The sequence below is a fragment of the Carassius auratus genome, chromosome 15, assembly GCF_003368295.1.
Source record: "Carassius auratus strain Wakin chromosome 15, ASM336829v1, whole genome shotgun sequence".
NCBI classification, from domain to species: Eukaryota; Metazoa; Chordata; class Actinopteri; order Cypriniformes; family Cyprinidae; genus Carassius; species Carassius auratus.
In genome coordinates this window covers 2,221,309-2,240,457 of record NC_039257.1, presented here as the reverse complement: position 1 = coordinate 2,240,457, position 19,149 = coordinate 2,221,309, and the positions used below count along the sequence as shown (strand labels likewise).

General features: G+C 38.6%; 2 protein-coding genes across 2 annotated transcripts; both read left to right on the top strand.

Moving 5' to 3' along the window:
* The first annotated feature begins 522 nt into the window (after positions 1-522).
* LOC113114724 (potassium voltage-gated channel subfamily E member 4-like) lies at positions 523-2,657 on the top strand. Its single transcript, XM_026281660.1, has 2 exons — positions 523-914; positions 1,503-2,657. The coding sequence occupies exon 2, from the start codon at positions 1,524-1,526 to the stop codon at positions 2,040-2,042; it is 519 nt and encodes a 172-aa protein (XP_026137445.1). The 5' UTR covers positions 523-914; positions 1,503-1,523; the 3' UTR covers positions 2,043-2,657.
* A 12,823-nt stretch (positions 2,658-15,480) lies between these two features.
* Positions 15,481-19,102, top strand: LOC113114720 (secretogranin-2). Its single transcript, XM_026281655.1, has 2 exons — positions 15,481-15,597; positions 16,929-19,102. The coding sequence occupies exon 2, from the start codon at positions 16,936-16,938 to the stop codon at positions 18,745-18,747; it is 1,812 nt and encodes a 603-aa protein (XP_026137440.1). The 5' UTR covers positions 15,481-15,597; positions 16,929-16,935; the 3' UTR covers positions 18,748-19,102.
* The last annotated feature ends 47 nt before the right edge of the window (positions 19,103-19,149 follow it).

Below are 19,149 nucleotides of genomic sequence, written 5' to 3'. Positions count from 1 at the left end.
GATAAAGCTATCACCTTTTTTTGTGATGCTGAAGTTATTTTCTTTGATTGTTGATTGAATATATATAAATTACTAGAACGATAAAGTGCAGTAAACTATTTGCGCTATAACCCTGTGTCTTTATGATTATGATAAGGAATTAAATAATATAGTAACAAATACCTATATTAAACAGCATTATGGTCTGTTAATGTACAGGTAAAATAACTAGATGCAAATGAGACCGGAAATCTCACACAATAAATTTATAGATGGTCTGGTTGTGGCTAAAAGGGATACAGCTAAACGATACAACTAACAAATTTAATTTTATTTAATTAGATTGTGTCTTATTAACATCTACACTTACCCCAACCCTAAAGATACTCCTTAAAAATAATGCAAAAACAGTAATTATTGATGTACAGTGTGACCAAAATTACTCTATATTGAGTAACTATACCTTTTTTTAACTAGACCGCTTTAGAATAAAATCAAGTTCAGTTTTTGGAGCAACATTAGGTGAAAAAACTTTCAATTTCTTTTAAGACGAAATTATTCATTTCTGCATAATTCGTGCAAGCCATTCCTCCGGGTTTTTTGAGGCAAGCTGTCCTGCTGAATAAGAGGCTTTCCTAAAGCAAGCCTGTCTGGTTATGTGATGATAGATGAGCACGTTTGGCAGCACTGCGCACTTGGACTACATTAAACGTCATAAAAATGTGGCTGTGAGCTCAAGCATCTCAGGCCTGGACTCAAATCCTGTGAGGAAGGACGTGAGGATCTCGACTCTCTCAACCTCGGTCACAGACCCTGCTGGCGCGTGGCCACGCATGGCTCCGCTATTTAAACCGAACTCAGATAATAACCCTGTTTCAAGCGAGAGACTCGAATAAAGCGAGGAACGGGGACGCGCTCCAGGGTGAAACATCCCGGTGAGTAACCGACTTTCTGGACACTCTCAGAAAGTCATGAAAATAAATAAAAACAATATTACAAACACATTTAATTAAAATGTGCACTTTAAAACATAAATAGGTTAATGTCTTTTTAATATTGTTTACATATTGGAGTGATTAATTTATGTTAATAAAGTTATTATAAAGCGATTTTTTTTACTTTGTTAGTTAAGTCCCTCTGTTTTTTTTTCTAAGATGTTAAAACCGGTTGTGTTGCAGTCTCCAAAATTAATGTTTGTCAAAGTTTTTTCGCCATTTAGGTTGTTTCTGATCCAGTTTTAGTCTGAACCTTTTTTTTTTACATTTTTCTATTTTGTTGTAAACATTTAACAGATTTTTTTTTAATTATTATATTTTTTGTTTGGAGTTTTTTATTTATTCTTGAATCACCTCATTGTTATTATGGATATTTATTATTATTATTATTATTATTATTATTATTATTATTATTATTATTATTATTATTATAATACTATTGTCACCAGTACTAAAACTACTTATAGCCTAACGTTACGTCATTGAAAAAACTAAGTTTTAACTTTCTCTCTGTCTGTATTTTTACAGATAACAGTTTCGTTCGTTGTAATGGAGTTGGCGCGCAACGCCTCCGCGCTTTCGTCGCAGCAGACCAACCGAATTGCCTTGTCCGGCGGAAGCGACAGGAACGCGTATCTGTACATCGTCATCGTGTTGTCTTTCTACGGAGTCTTCCTCACTGCGATTATGCTCGGTTACCTGCGCACCAAACGGCGCGAGAAGAGGCGCACGAACGCGTTCACCCGGCTTCTGCACGAGGAGGAGCAGCGCGAGTGGGGCGCGAGCCAGAAGAAGCACAGCTTCAGCCTCCCCGCGTTTCCCGCACTGCGCTCCACGCCGTTGCCGTTCATGCTGAGCACTGGCCGCGCGCTGGACGGCGGGAGGGTCCTCGCGCCTCTGGCGTGCGCGCTGTGCTCGGTGGAGCAGAGCAGCGTGAGCTCCCTCAGCTCCGTCACCGATGTGCGCTTCACTATCGAAGAGGAGTCTGACAGCGGCGGACACGAGGATCCGAAGAAAACCGACTTGGACCACAAAAGTGACGGACAAAACCTCAGAGAAACGCTCTGACGTTCCCGCTGCATACCGTTACTATGGCAACCATAGTTCCCGCCGAAAAGCAATATTTAGCCTACCACAGTTACTGTTACTTCAAATAAAACTGTTTTTAAGTTGGTACTAGCCACCGTTGCAATAAAAATAAATTAAGAAAGTTTCTGAACGCTTCTTGAACTGTTTTAAGAAAACCCTGTTAATTTATTGAGGTTTTACTGTTGTAAATAACGGTATAACTTGGCGGGAACTGTGGTTCACGTGATGCTATGATGGAAAGTAGGCTATGAACTCTTGCGCCAGAAAAATCTTGTGATATAAATTGGATTTGACAATCTTGGACTAGAAATTCAAATTGTGTTACTAGAAGTGTATTTCCTCGCATACTGGTGTGGAGTATGTTTCAGGCCTTAAACGCGATGTAAACATTGCGATAAACCTGGAAGTCACTTGAAAAAAAAAAAACCTTTATAATTCAATTTACATTAAAGGCCTATTTCGTAATTCACACAGATGTGTAAATTATTATTATTTGTTTTTAAGATCTGTATATATTGTTCTACGTGCATGGTGTGTCTATTTAAATATTACCTTTATGTGTAAACTAAATAAAATGTTCCTTCAGAATGTGAAGGTTTGTGGCTGTCGTTTTTGCACTTACCGATTATTGCAGCTTGGGGGAGTCAAAGACCACATATGGGGAATGTTTCTCACAGGGTTTTGAAGATTTATACATCTAGGAACTATAAGCAAAACTGATTTTCTTAGTAATATTAGAAGACATATACTTTTAAATGTAATTAAATGTTTCCAAGAAAATAATTTTAAATATTTTTTACTGGCCCTGAGGGACTTTCAGATGCAGTTAGACATTCGGAACCCCCTTGCAGATGAGAAGAGATTGTGAGAGGCTCTTGGTGTCATTGTAGGGATAAATATAGGCCTATCTTTTCAAGTGTCTACCCCTGAAACATTTTTCATTCTATTATTCTCCTTGAGAATAGGACATTAATTCAGGAACTGGGGTTGGGGTTCTATAGTTCATGATTTTGTGCTTCTGTTAATCTGCATGATTCTAATAACCAGAATCTTTCATAATCATCATCCTCACAGTCTTTGTTGTCCTAATGAAATGACATCACATGCACAAGTGTCAGTGACCCGTCTTCCGCCCCAGGGAGTGCAGTGGAAAGTTCTCGCATGTTCAGTCTGAGTGGCTCTTTTCCAATAAAAATTTCCTCAGTTCATCTGATGTGAGCCGGACGCAGTATGAGGAAAGTTTTTGAAGTAAAATATTCAGCTTTTGACACCGATGTCACCTCAAAAGAGAGATGACCTGTTGGTCTTCCTGCTTTTTAAAGCGATGGGTAAAAAGTGAAACCCAACTGTTCCTGGGGTGAACTTGAAAAACATTTCATTTTGTTTTTTTGTTTGTTTTTTGAGTTACATAAAACACAATGATACATAATGAATAAAACTTCCGAACAAAACACTGCACGTGAATAATTTACTGAATCATTTTTGCCTTATCAAAGATCATGAATAATAAACCATATCATGAAAATCAGATTTTATCTAAAGACAAAATACAAACAGCATGCTTGCATGTGCGGTTGCTTCCGGCTGTCTCTGTTTATGGCCCAACCTTATGCTTCCAGATAGATTCATTTTGATTAAATGATTGCGAGAAAGAGAACAAGGGAGTCAGAAGAGAGGTTAGTGTGACTCATACTCCCAACAAAGGAAATGAAAGGCACATCCTCCCTCTCTATGCTTCTCTTCTGTGGCTCTGTAACATCTTTGGCATGAATGGAGTGTTCAGAATCAGTTTTATTGTTTCTGTGCTACAGTTTATTGTTAACAGGACAGCTGTACTGACCTGGGAACAGCTCTTTTATGATGCATTTGACTTTCATCATCCAGTGTTTTTTTTCTAACTATATATTCTGGCTCTCCATATAATGGAGTAACTAAGGGGAAGCTGTCAATCACAGCAAAGGGCATTAGTGTTTCATTATCACTGGTTTCCAGCAAATTAAGCTCTTACTAAACATCCTAGAAACCTCCAGGAAGGTGTGTTGAGGCAGGTTGGAGCTAAACCTGCAGGACATCAGCCCTCCAGGACTGAGTTTGCATTTGTGAAACACACCCTGGGACAGTTATTCAGTCAACACCTGAGTGACTTACTGAACTCAATTATATTTTTTCAATAATTTCAATTTTCAGTATGTCTGTATTGAATTGAAGTGAGATTTGCCCTTATCACTTGTCATTACATTTTTGCACCTCACCAGAAATGTCCCCATTTACTGTCATCGTATAAAATGTAAACATTTTGTCCAATATCTTTTTTTGTGGTCCATGAAAAAGCACAAGGAAATAATTAAATTTTGGGGTTCAATTCCTGGGTTAGTTCACTTACTGCCATAGATATGGTAGATATGGCAGTGCACTTGTGCTCAAAATAAATGGTCAAATATGTAATTTCTACGGTGGCCAAGCGAGCTCAACATGCTGCAAATAGAAAAAGCACCTGCAAAGTAAGAAAACAACTTCATCAATTTGGCAACACAGCACTGTAAACGCTCACAACACAACCAAAGAAATGCACTGCAAAAAGAAAAGAAAGTGCATGCAAATTACAAAAACTTCTTAAATTTGACCACACAGTACTGCAAATGCTCACAAAACAACCAAACAAAGAAATTCACTGCAAATAATATTCTTTATTTGTTTGTGTTGTGGGTATTTGCAGCATCAGTTGTCAAACGGATGATGTTTTCTTGATTTGCTGGTGCCTTTTCTATGTATTTTCTGAAGTTGCTGTGCATTGAGCTCTCTAGCCCACCGTGAATTTCTCTCTGTAGGTTTCTTCACTGATTTAGTAATGCTGACATTTGAGACTAACATTTACCATGTAAATCCCTAACACAGAAAAACAAATAAAATCCATTCTCTTTACCCCTCTTTTCATTTCTCTCTTTCTCATCTGACCTTTACGACTTTCCATTTAATAGAACATGTATGAGCCTTGCCATGTCTTAAATGGCAACCCAACTTGACTGATTCTTATTCAAATATTGGGTAGCAATCTGAATAGTCAGATGTAATTAGGATGATCAAGAGTACCAATAATATTGAACACATTGATAAGATGCACACACTGACCCAAAGCATCCTCAGAGGAGTCTGAACACACAAATGTTTCATGTCTCTTGGCTCTTAATGAGAGTTTCTATGGCAACAGTTTCCAAAGGGAGTGCTTAATTTACATGTGGCCGTCAGCTATCCGGATGGCTAAAGGACATCCATGTGAGGGGCGTGTGGGTAGATGGGTGCTCCTGAAAAAGCAGCAGTAAAGTCCAAGCAAGCACATGAAGTTAAATGTTAATGTAATTTTGCATGAAATGGTACAATAGCAAAGATCAAACTGGCACAGAATATTCAAAGAATTTGAAGAACAGACTCAATCCTGCTGTAAAAGATAACTGTTTAATAAGTTCCTATTCAAACTACAAAGGGATGTATACTATTGAAGTTCCATAAAGTACTTTTTAGTATAATTCTTTAGAAAACCATCTGTGCCCTGTTGCTTAAAAACCCAGAAACACGATATGAAGAACTTCTTAAATGCAAAGAGCAACTCACGAAACCTAAACAGCCAAAAACGGTTGTTGATAAGAAGTTTCTTTGAACCTATACCCAGAGGGAAAAAATGCTTAGTGGCTCTTTCATGGATGTTTCATAGTTGTGAGGCTTAATGGAGTTTGAGTAGAGGATCAACTTCAGATGTTTCCTCTAAAATGCCCAAGGACAGATAAAATAGACACAGATTAGTCAATGTTTAGTCAATATTCATCTAATGTCATTATAGTTGTTCATATGATCATTAGGTCTTTCCAGTTTTTTCATCGCTGTGTAGCAGATACTGTATACCTGATATATTAAAACCACTAACACCACTAACATCATCAAATTGGTTGGACAAATAGATTGTCTCATCCAAATTCACAGTCAATGTTGGCTTGTTGGGCTGGTCGAGATGATGTCAAGGTCAAAATATGAAAGACTTAGGTTTAACTGTGTCTGCATCTGAAATAAATGGGGATTTAACAGGAATCTTTCTCAAACTTACCTCATTGGTTGACTCAGAAGTTGTTATATTAGCTTGCTCAAATAAACAGAAAAGTGCTTTGAATGCGTCAGAGGTTTTAACTCTTCAGTACATAGGACTAACAACGGCTGGCTTATAGGTAGTCAGAACACAAAACTGAGATGAGGGAGTAAATACACAGCTATGAAACCATGAAGAACCTTCATTTTGATCTGAGTTTACTATCAGAGCTCAGTTTTAGTGTTTCATTCTGGTGGTCTGAGTGGACGCTGGTTTGAACTCACTGATTAGCTGAACTTGACATAATAAAACAAAGCAAGATAAGCTTCATGATTTCGGGAGGCTAGTAAGCGACCCCCAGCTGATTTTCCCAAAGCTCTTCATTTCCTGGAGCATGAATACGTGCAGAAAGACGACTGCTGGAAAACAAAATGCATGAGAGTAAACCAGCAAAACATAAAAGATGATGATATTATGGTGAAAATAAACAAGTGACTCTTTGAGAATCTGAAAACTTGACTCTGTGTGTATATGCACTGTAAATCCCAATATAACAAGCAACACTTTTACTTTGCAACTAAATCTAATGAACATGATAACAAGATGCTTGTTAGAGCTGCTGTCTCTGTGTATTTTGTGAATGCGTGTGTGCTGGAGAATCTTTGATCCTGCTTTCAACTTTGTGTTGACTTGGTGCCATAAAAAAAAAACAGACCTAGCTTTAAAATCTTGCATGTTGCAACGCAGATGATTAGATGCCGTCTGCTTTAATCCCAGCGGGAATCTCTGCTATCATACAGTATCTTACCACCCTATGCTAGATCTGAAAGAAAAAAAAATGTAATCAAACAAATTTAGGGTTAATTGGTTGGCGCTTTGCTTATAACATGTTTGAGTGCTTAAAGTGCGTTTTTCATTTTCTACAAATATATCCACTTAAGCAAAAATACATTTATATTTGGGTTTAGCAAAACAAAATGTGCAAAGAGCTGGTAACACTTTATGATGAGGTTACATTTCACGTGAAAAATGAAAATTACGTCATCATTTACTAAGCCTCATGCAATTCCAACATGATTATCTTCTCTATTTTCTCTTTCCACCGGAGAGGAGCAGAGAGAGTGAAGGGTCTGGAAATCAATGGGATCCAATGTTTTTGTTTTTATTTTTTGTTTTTTGCACCCTAACATTCTTCAAAACATTTTACAGTTTTTTTGTATATGTTCGGCAGAAGAAAAGATTTGAAATTACACGAGGGAACGTTCACTTTTGGGTGAACTATTGCTTTAATCACTAAATGTGTTGATGCTGCTGCATTATAACCCAGTCTATAGTTCAATCTCATCAGTCCAAAATCCAGTACCAATTATAGTAGTAAACATGAAATATGGTATACTTACAATATGTAAACATTAAACATGTTTTGAGGCTTTTTAAGATATGCACAGACAGACAAATGACTTGTCACTGGAAACTTTTGCCTCTGTAACCTCACAGGGCTGATTAGGGCGCAGGGTGAATGAAGTGTGTCAAGTTCTGAACACTGGAGGCTGATTTCCAGCTGCACAGATTGTCTTGCTGTGCTGGAATCATCCTGATGGAGCTGGCAGTGAGATGAGAGACACAGTTTAGGGGTCAGACGCTTGGAAACAACTCCAAACTTTACAGTGATTCATGTAACATCCCTTCTAATTAATTCCATATTTACTTCGGGCCAAAAGCTTTCTAAATATACGTGCAAAATTCTGTTGAGCTGGATTTAAAAGACAAAGCTTCATTTGTGTGAGTGTGTATGTGGGCATAGATAGTGCCAGAATGGACACGGTTGAAAAGACAGATTGGTGCATTGGTCGATGACTCACCGGTTAGGAGTATTTATAGCATCAACACACAAATACAAAGTGAAGGAGCTTTTAACCAGAGTATGCAGAATAAAAAATCGAATCACTCTTTCTCTTAGCATATATGAACAAACTAATCTAGACAAACAATAACAAATGCTGTCAGATAGAGATAGATGTTAATCAGATGAGGAATAATTAGTTGTTCTTATTGATTGTAATTTGTTACTGAAACGCTGTTGCCAGGATAAGCACAGTTGCTATGGATACAGATGTTGACAGCTGGTGTTGCTAAGAGATTTGGTTGAGTGACACCTGTGTCCTGATGTTACCATCCACCTTTGACACTGAACAGGGCAAACTGTTCAGAATGTGTTAGTTATTGAGGTTTTAATCAAAACAGGGAAGTTTCTCTATGATTTGTGGTGCTTATAATCGATACACACCTAGTGAGATATTAAAGCTGTTTGTCTCTGTGTGATTGTGTGTGCATGTGTGTGTGTGTGTTTGGGGGGGTTCGCTTTGTTCTGAACAAAACCCTTGGGGAAATTATCTCTTCAACACCTTCCTATTTTAACTTGAGAGAGAAACCAGTCACAATTCAACCCAGATTAACTTGTCCAAGCATACTAAATAAATAAACAAATGACTTGTTTGTTTTTTTATCATTTTGTTCATTTAATATCTGTTCTAAATACATGGTAACAGTTAGAAATGCCTGCCATGCCAATAAAGTACATCTGAATTGAGAGAAAGAGAGATGTGTTGTTATTAGTCCATTCAAATCAAGTATTTAACTTTATTTTAAGGTGTCCTTGTTACAGTGCATGTATACATATAAGTACTGAGTAATCTTAATTAACTACATGCACTTACTATATGGGCAGGGTTAGGATTAGGGTTTGGCTTAAGGTTACTTGCATGTAATTATGCATAATTTATTGTTATTATAATAGTAAATACATGTAACGTGTAACAAAGATGCTGTAAAATACAGTGTTACCATATTAAATTTCAGCATACAGCATTCATGCAACAGAAATAATAAATAGCAATAGTAATGTATGCAGAATACCTCAATGACCACATAGAAACCACCTGTAACACCACCTAACACCACCCAAGACACCCTAGCGATATGATAAAACACACTCAGAACACTTTTACATATTGTAACCACCCACATTTTATATATATATATATATATATATATATATATATATATATACATACATACACATTAGTAGTGGCCACAGCAGGTTTTTAAAGAAAATACTATTTCAGTTTTTCAATGTGTTAAGTTGTCAGACTTTGTTCAATGTTTTGTTCTCCACACCATATCCTGGTTTTCCCCCTCGTGTTCCTCTATGCCCATATTTGGTCTATCCTGTTCCTGTCCCCATTTACTGAAGTTCTATATGTTTCAGCTTCTGTTTCTTGTTTTGTCCCATGATTTAAGCCCTGTGTGTTTCTATGTCTAGTGTGCTGTCTTAAATATTAATCCCCGTTCCTACATGTGTGTTCCTAGTTCCTATGAAGTAAATAAAGGCTGTTCCTGTTGAAATCTCCTACGCCTCCTTCGCTCCGACACAGTAGTTAACACCCTGACGAAAGTATACCCTACAATCATTTTTTTTCAGTGCACTTTAGCAACAACAACAACAATGCATTTAAACACTAATAGCATTTTATCAACTACCTAGCAATACTGTAACGAAATCCCATCACATCCTAGCAACAGCACAACAACACCCTGGCAACCATCTACAACACTCTAGCAACTAGAGTTCTGCTCGGCCAAACGCTCCTCAATCTAATACGTTTCACACTTGTGTTGCACTCTTTCTCTATTACCCTTTGTCTTTACATTTTCTTTTTTCCCTCATTAAAGCTCACTTTGATTCAGCCGCACACACACACACACACACACACACACACACACTCATCTGACCTATGAGTCACTGCTGGCAGAGCAGCAAAGTCTTCTCTTTCTCTTCTCTGTTGTGTGGGCTCCTCCAGGTGTCCTGAGATTACCTGTCAATCACAGGGTCTTCAGAGGTCAGGAGTGCGTCACAAGCGTCTGCTTCAGTGACCGACATGTCTGCGTTAAACAGATATTTTAGTCACAGCTCAGTTTAACGGCTCTTCTTCTCTTCACCCTTTTGTCGAGTGGTTTCCTTTCCATTTCTGATCCTCAAAGGCTTCCCTGAAGCCACACATGGTCTTCTTACATCTGCTGATCTCTCTCAGAGTCTCGTTTCCTTTCTGTTTTCTGGTCTGCTGAGGTGCGATAAAGAAAAGTGACCTCGTTATGAGAGGCAACAAAGAGAATCTATCTGAAAGTTCTCCAACACATGATGCCTTAATAATGTCTTCCTCCAGGATGTATACTTGATGCCATTAGCTTGCAAGTGGCTCAAAGCAAAGACGACTTTCACATCTCCTTCAAAATCAAATAGCATAAATGAATAAAGGAATAGTTCACACACACAAAAAAACATTTACTCAGCCCTTGTGTCATTCTAAATGAGAACGAGTTTCTTTCTTCTGTGGAAAACAAAGACAGATATTTTGCAGTGTTAGGAAGTGTCCTAGCTGCTCTTTTCCATAACAAAAGAGTATGTTTAACTCCAAAATGAACAAAAAAGGCACTTATAATATGCTATTTCAAGCCTGCTTTTGTATCAAAACATAAAATCGAACACTACTGCAGCTATTACATTTAATTTACACTAATCTACATTCAACTATGGCAAGTTTGCATTAGCAGCATATGAACTGATCATGAATGGAGCAATAAAGTTAGATTGACATTTCTCTTCTTTCACATTTTGGGAGAACTATTTGTCCAGCAATAAGGAGAAACAGACTGGGAATAAAACTACAGGAGAAGAAGTCAAGTCAAGTGACTGCATTTCAACACATTTAATTTTTATCCCTAAAAATGCATTTAATTTTTATATTCTGTGTGATGTGGCATTTTCCTGATAGCATCTAAACTGATTAAACCTCCTTAATCTCAAACATGAAACTACTTTGCTTTTAATGACCGCGTAGGAGGCATCATGGGATATGGAGTCCATTTCAACAGTGAAACTGATGGAAATGCTGATCAATTATTGAGACGAAGGGGAAGGAGAGAGAACGAGAGACACAGAGTTCGTTGGCTCATCTGCTGTCGTGTGTGTGTGTGTGTTGTGGAGGGGAAGTAATTAAATTGTAATGCGAGTTGATCTGTTTAGAGTCCCTCAACAGGCTGCTGCACTTTTCTCAAGATACTGAAACCAACAACCTTCACCCACACACAAGACAGCAGAAGAGGAGAGGAAGAGAGAAACAGGAGGAAGAAACAGACAAAGAACTGTCTAGAGTATCAGGTGATTGCTGACACACAGTTACCTCTATTGAGTTTGTTTCATAAGTTTATATTCCTTTCCGAACAAGATTTTTACCAGTTAGTTTAAATCAATCAATCAATCAATAAAAGATACAATCTTATAAATAAAAACCAAGAATGGATATAAAATGTCCAAAAGAAGCTGTATAATGGATACATGAACTACAATCAGGTGTTTATTTTGCCATATGATCACAGTCTGGCTGTACACTATCCTGCATAATAAATGTTTATTCGCTGAATAACCAAATGTGGATGTGAAATTTTGAGTCAAAATTATTGTATAATTTGCCCTGTATATTACCATAAATCTTATACTAAGAAAAACCATTACGCTCTATGAAATAATCAGTGTAGCAACAAGATGAACACTCTTACAGCAATGTTACAGTAATATACTTACAGTCTCTGTGCAGCCAAAACAAAGTCCCAAATTCAAAAACGTCAAAGCTTTAATGTGATTGGTTATCAAGGAACATGTGATCCAAGTTGACCATTATGCTTTCTCCAATGGTAAAACCTTGGTTTCCATCGGCTATAAGCTATTTATGACCAACCTTAGTCCATACAAGGTTAGAGAATATATATATATATATATATATATATATATATATATATATATATATATATATATATATATATATATTTTACATATCATAAATTAGCACAGAGTCTATCAAATCTAACATTCGTGAACATTTATTTCACAGTCCATCTCCGTATGTAGCTCAAAATGGCTTCGAGGAGATGGATCCTAATGTCCATATAAATAAATGTCTTTCGAAACAAAGGGGTACAGCTTTGCTACTATTGACCAATCAGAATTGAGTATTTCAGAAGCCCTTGAAACAAATACACATACACACACACACACACAAACCTAATTTACACAGGTTATCCTATTTAAATGCTTATCCAGTTTTTAAAACAACTTGGAGCACGAACAGGATAATTTGTGAAAATGTAAGTGTCAGTGTAAATGCATAATCAGTGTAGTACCAAGTGAATAAGTTTAATACAATTCACATATTTGCATAAAAGAATGAGCACAACTGTGAATACACACAATTTTACCCAAGAGAGCTGGTTTAGCATCTCTATTTGAATTCATAGGCTAACAACACTGTTCGCTCTGATAGACCGGAAATGTTTTACATGTGTCTCAGTGTGGGAGGCACGGTTTGATGCCCAGATACAACTGAGGATTCAGTCGAAATGAAGAGAACATTGAGTGCTAGGGGCCATGGGAAAACTGATTACCAGAAAGGAGTGATGTTTGACAGATAAACAAAGATAAACTCTCAAATATACAGAAAAAACAAAACCTTACCAGTATATCATGTCCTCAATCTCTCCGTTTGTCACAGTTACAAATGATATAAATGATGCCTCATTTTGTTTAATGGAACACAAACCATAAATATCTGACATTTATTGTAGGGGAAAACATCTTTCATGGTTTGTCAATTTAAATGTGCTTATTTTCCTGCCACAAGCACTGCACAGGGAACTAAACATAACAAGACGCGTCACGTTGAGATGTGTCGATGCTGAAGGGTTGCACATGCACAAGTGTGTGATCTCCTGTGAAGAAACTTCAGGATTAAAGAGAAAGAGAAAACACAGGATTAAACAACAACAGACAGAGAGTGTGGGTTTGGATCAGTGTGTAGGTGGCTGGGACACGTGAACAAAGCATGAACATATGGGAACAATCTGGGATGCAGTTCTCTTAAATTAAAGCTCTGGGTTTAAAAATGTAAACTCTGTTAAAACAGACAGTACTTTCAACTCATGCACTTACACTTATGTTTTACCAGTCTTGTGGCTATACCCTTAGAAAACTGTGTATTTGAACATTTATTTCAGAACAATGCTTTGCCACATCCATTAAACGCAATTTTGTTTGTTTTTACAAACTGACAATCAATAGCAATCAACAAGATGCTTCAATCTTTAATAATCTCTAGAGATTAGTTTACATTTTTCTGTGCACCATCAGAATATCTCAGTTGGTGATTTAACCTGTTTTGCTTTGAATACCTTTTTACATTCAATAATTCAATAATATGATTTGTCCTCTGAAATATTCAATGCATCCGTCATGCTGTATTCAGACTTAGCCGGAGAACAAGATGTTTTTAGCCCATAAACACACTTACATAATAAAAGAGGTAAATGGAGCACATATACACACACACACAGGAAGTCTACATGAATTGTTTACTGAATCAGTAATGAGCAGGACACAGATGAAAATAAAGGTGCAGTTACAACAATGGTGCACCTGCTCACATGCACACAAACACACACACACACACACACAAACACACACATCAGAGCAGGATCGGGCTTTAGGCACATACACTGATGTCAGAGCAATGACGTGAGATGAGAGAAGAGAAAACAGAAGAGAGGAGAAGAGAAATAGGCAAGTAGAAGAGAGAAGAGAGATTAGAAGACAGAAAAGATAAAATATGAGAAGAGAAGAGAAGAGAAGAGAAGAGAAGAGAAGAGAAGAGAAGAGATGACAGGCAAAGAACAAAGAGAAAAAAATCAAAAGACAAGAGGAGAAGAAAAGAGAAGAAAAAGAAGAAATGAGAATAGAGGAAAAAAAGTGAAGACAACAGATGAGAAAAGAAGAGGAGATAAGCAGATAAAACAGAAGAGAAGAGAAGATAAATAGGTGATTAGAAGAGAGAAAAGAAGACTAGAAGACAGAAAAGATAAAATGACAGAAGAGAAGAACAAATGAAAACAAAAGAAGAGATGATGGGAGAAGAACAAAAAAAAGAAAACAAATAAAGAGTCTCGAGGCAAAGAAAGAAGAGATGAGAATAGAGTAGAAATGAAGAGAGAAGAAAAGAGCCAAGTCAGTGATGAAAAAGCTGTGGCCCAATCAGCATCATCCCACTGAACTGTCTGTGTGTGTGTGTGTGTGTGTGTGTGTGTGTGTGTGTTGTTCTGAATGAGACTGTGAATGAGTGGGCCACCCACAGCAGGAGAGCAGAGAATTTCTGAATGAACGAGATCTCCCTCCTACCAGCTCCTGACACACTGCCAAACACACACTCGCTTCACAAAACCAGAGCCCACAGCGGCAAACCCCGTCCCAGACACACGCATGTCACTTCCCATCAAAACACTCCTGTCTTCCTCTCCATCAGTCCCCGTCTCACACATCTCACTGCTGTGACTCATCGCTCGCCAGACGCTTTACAGATGAAGTCAAATCAACATGACCAGAACCTCAGCCAGCACGGGAGAGAGATGCTTTCAGCTTCCCATACCTCATGTTCAATATGCTTATTAAGGATTAAATAGCTTTTTTGGCACAACAGCAGCTGTATCATCAAATAAAAGTCGAGCTAACGAGATATCCAAAAGAGCATTCTGGGTGCGCCGATCAAAAGCAAAGTACCATCGCTCTTCAGTGATCGACTATTATCATAATATCACAAATCAGACTCGAGAGCTTCCACTTTGCATGATAAGAGAAGGTCATAATGAGTGGGTTTCTTCTTCACCAAGGGCCTTTTGGCACTGAATCCTCTAATCAGAGGCCCTCTTGTGCTTCTTTACATAAAGTAACCATGGTAACCACCAAAATATACTGCAAAATTCCAACCCACTAAACTTCAACTAAAATATAATTGCTGGTTTTAAATTGAAATTAAAGTGAAGACAAAGTTGGTAGTGAAGAGTTCATTGCACTACCATATTAAACCTAATTGATGATGATGATGATAAATATGTGATTTTTAATGAATGAATGAATGTTGTATTTATTTAGCGCTTTATTATGTATTGCTGTACACCCAAAATGCTTTGCAATCATATGGGGTTCTCTCCTTTTTTTTTTTTTTTTTTTTTTTTTTTTTTTGAATCGACCTTCTTAATGCGAAAAACTGGATAATAATACGAATTCAAGGATATGCATGCATGCATGAACCATTTAAATTTGAGTTTGTATGCCAAATAAATAACCTTGAATTGTCTGTGGTGCATATGTGTGTGTGTGTGTGTGTGTATGTGTGGCCAGTTTTGCGTATGTAGTTTCAGTGACGCACGAACTAGGTGGCGTCTCTTATAACAGGCGGAGCTGTCCGCGGTGCTGACGAGAGAGAGACTCCGCGCTCGTGCAGCCATAAACACACCGAGAGCGCGAGAGCGATGCGCAACGCACTCACGACTCGCCGTTAAAACAGACCGAAGGCAAAGGTGAGAAGGTTTTTGTCTTTAAACACTCATTTGTGCGCACTTTAAGACGCAATGCATCACTTACATCTGGTTTATCTCTTTAGAAACGCGTATGGACTGCTTTATATATTAGTAACCTGCTGCACGCAAAGCGTTCATCAACAGCAAGATGAAAAAAAAGTTGAATAAAACGGATTAATAAAAGTTCGACCGCTGCTTATATCTGTTTCGCGCAAAATTCCTCATTCGTGTTTATTTTAAATTCAAAAAATTGTCAATTTAGAACGCTGCGTACATTTGAAAACAAACAAACGTTAAAAGTTCTTTATAACAATTTCCACATACAAATAAGTAGAAACAGCTAACAGATTGACGTGAGCAGGATGTAGTGCTCCGGGGTTTCTCCTCCTCTCCGTTTGACGGCACTTTGCGGTTCAACAGCAGTGCGGATCCTCGCGCGGTCTCCCGTAGCAACGGGCTATGACTCATTTAGTCGCGGCAGCAATTTAGAAACTAATGAGATTTTCAGAGCAGACTCTCTGAGTGCTCCGCAAACACTCATCGACAGGCTTTCAACAGATGTCAGAAAAAGAGAGAGAAAACAGAGCGAGATGGTCAATTAAGCATTGTAAACAAGACTGCAAAGTAATCAATGCTAGGTCTTTGTAAGAGGATAAAGGAATAGTTCAAACATATTATGGCATCATTTAATCACCCTCGAGTAATTCCAAACATGCATGGCTTTCTTTTTTCAGTGCAACACAAAAGAAGGTATTCTGAACAAGGTATTTTCACCTATAAGCTACATTGAAAGTCAATGGGGTCCAAACACACTGGACCCCAGTGACTTTCATTGTATGGATAAAAACACTTAAACAATGTACAGGTTTGGAATGAGATCTAGTTGTCCAATTGATGATTGAACAATGAATATGCATGAAATTGTTAATGCAAACATATCTGTGTGTGTGTGCATGTTTTGCAAAATGTACAAAAGCTATCATATCACCTTTATACCTAGAAATGGTACTAAATTTACATTAAATGGTGCACATGTATAAGAACTAATGGTGTACATTTAGAACTAAGTTTGAAAGTGAAAGCTTTCATACCTTTATAAATTTTTACAGAATATATCAATATGCATGAAATTGTTAGCACAAACATATTTGTGTATGTGCATGTGTTGCAAAAATGTTCATTGGGGTTGTACCTTATTTAACCCTAAATGGTACATATTAGTACCAGAAATCTCCATATTGGGGCCTATTTTAAATGAGCACCACCCCAGTAAAAGCTTAGTTTTAACGAAAACTGTCTTACTCACCATCTATCCTCTTTCCCTCTCTCAGGTAAAACATGCCGTCATCATCTAGATGCTGCGCAACAGGGGTGTTCATCCTCCCCTCGCTACTTCTTCTGCCCCTTTTTTTTCTTTCTCTCATTTGTGGAGTTCAAGGGGCCACGCTAAGAGAGCATCGCCTGAGCGAAAGTGAACCTGTCTCTTATGGACCTGCATCCCAGATCCGTCCTCCTCCGAGTGCCGAGATGCTAAGAGCTCTACGTTACATCCAAAGCCTCAGCCAGAGAACTCCACCTGATACTCTTGACGACGAGCGCCAGCAAGACACTTCAGATGACATGGAGAGCATTCGCTCCATGATGCAACTGGCGGCTCCTTCTCGGATGGATAGAGGCATGGATGAAAGTAAGGAAAGAGAGAAAGATAAAACTCAAGAGTTGCTGCAAGCGGTTCTTACCACGCTACAACAGACCGAGGAACACATGATGCCCCAAAAAAACTCCCAGAAGGTCATCACACCATCTCAACCTCGATACGCCGTCCACCCTTTCCCAGGACCAAAACAACAACTAGAAATGGAAACTTCGTCCGAGAATTACGGAAGGACCTCATGGACCAATCCAGATACCCGGAGGCAGCACCGGAAGTTACCACCCATGTTTGATAATGAAGAGGATATGGAGCAGCCTCTAAAACGGACCAATGAGAACGCAGAAGAACAGTACACACCCCAGAAGCTGGCAACCCTTCAATCTGTGTTTGAGGAACTGAGTGGAATCGCCGCATCTAATGCCAACAGCAAACGGGAGGATGGCGAAGATGATGACGATAATGATAATGACTTGTACAGGCAGAGGAAGATGGTCTTGGAGGACATCATGGGAACTGATGAATGGGCACCTTTGGAGGAACAAACAGAGACACAAGAGGAGGAAAGAGAGAGGCATGGGTTTAATCGCAACCTTGAGGATGATGAGCAAGAGGAGGACGAAGAAGACGATGATGTCAAGAGATCCATCCAACCTGATTGGTTCCAGACAGAAAAAGAGGAGGAGCCTGAGGACATTGCGAAGCTTGTGGACTACTATCTTCTGAAAATCCTAGAAAAGAAAGAGCAGGAGCAGCAGAAAAGACAAGAGGCCGGTAAAAGCGAGCAAGAAAGCGACCGAGAGGTGGAGGAAAAAGATGCGGATGAAGACGAAGATGAAGAGGAGGATGACAAGGAGGAGAGGGAAATTAAGCCCGTGCACAGCACACTCCCCGAGTCTTTGTCCCAGATCATCAAAATCTCACAGATGCTACAAATCCCACCGGAGGAAGTTCTTGAGCTTCTCCAGAATGAAAAGCAGAAGGATTTGTTCAGAATCCCAACAAAGTCACGTACGCCATATGCAACTGCTCACAAGACCTTCGCCGCATCACCTCACCGACGGCCAATCGAGGCATCGGAGGGCAACAGCGTCGATGAAGACATCATGAACATCCTCGAGCTGGTAAACGCAGCGCAACAAAACAACCGACCCGTGCAAGCGAAAACGTCAAGTTATTACGAGAGGGAAACCGGCAGGAATGATTATGACGACACTGTTGATGAGGATGATGAACTTGCTAATTACCTGGCGCCGAAAATGGTAGCACATGGACAGAGACGTGCACGTCTGACGCCATCACGTGACGAGGATCAGCCCGTGTACGAACGTGCCGACTACTTCGAAAAAAGCGCGCCAGAAAAAAGACCCGGGAATCACGAGAACGCAGCGGCGGGATTAGACAACAACACGATGCTGCAAATCCTGCGGTTTCTGGATCCGGAGAGCGACGATGCCGACGAAATAGACTCTGAGGGGAAAACAGTTCCTGAAATGTAGATGTGTAGATAAACGAGTATATTCATTGTTTGAAGTTTGTCATATAATAAAATATTTTAAAACAAATATATCCCCTAATTGCGTTTAGTCAATGTAGTGCTCCTGCTTTACTTATTTCTTTTTCTGTATAGCAAAAAAACAAAGAGTATTTTAGTAAACCTAATGAATTTGTTTCTTATATAGCGAATAGAACAATGTAAAAAGTAGCCGTCTTTACCTCTTCAACACATAAACACACAGAGATTTTCTCCCTCTTGACGACATAAGTTATGTTTTCAGTCAGTCAGTATCTTGTGCGTGTGATGAGGTCATGTGTGACGTAGCAGAGGTAAATAAAGCATTTGTTCACAACATGGTCCTCTGTGTAATGCTTCTCTCACTGCCGAGCAACCTCTGCAACCT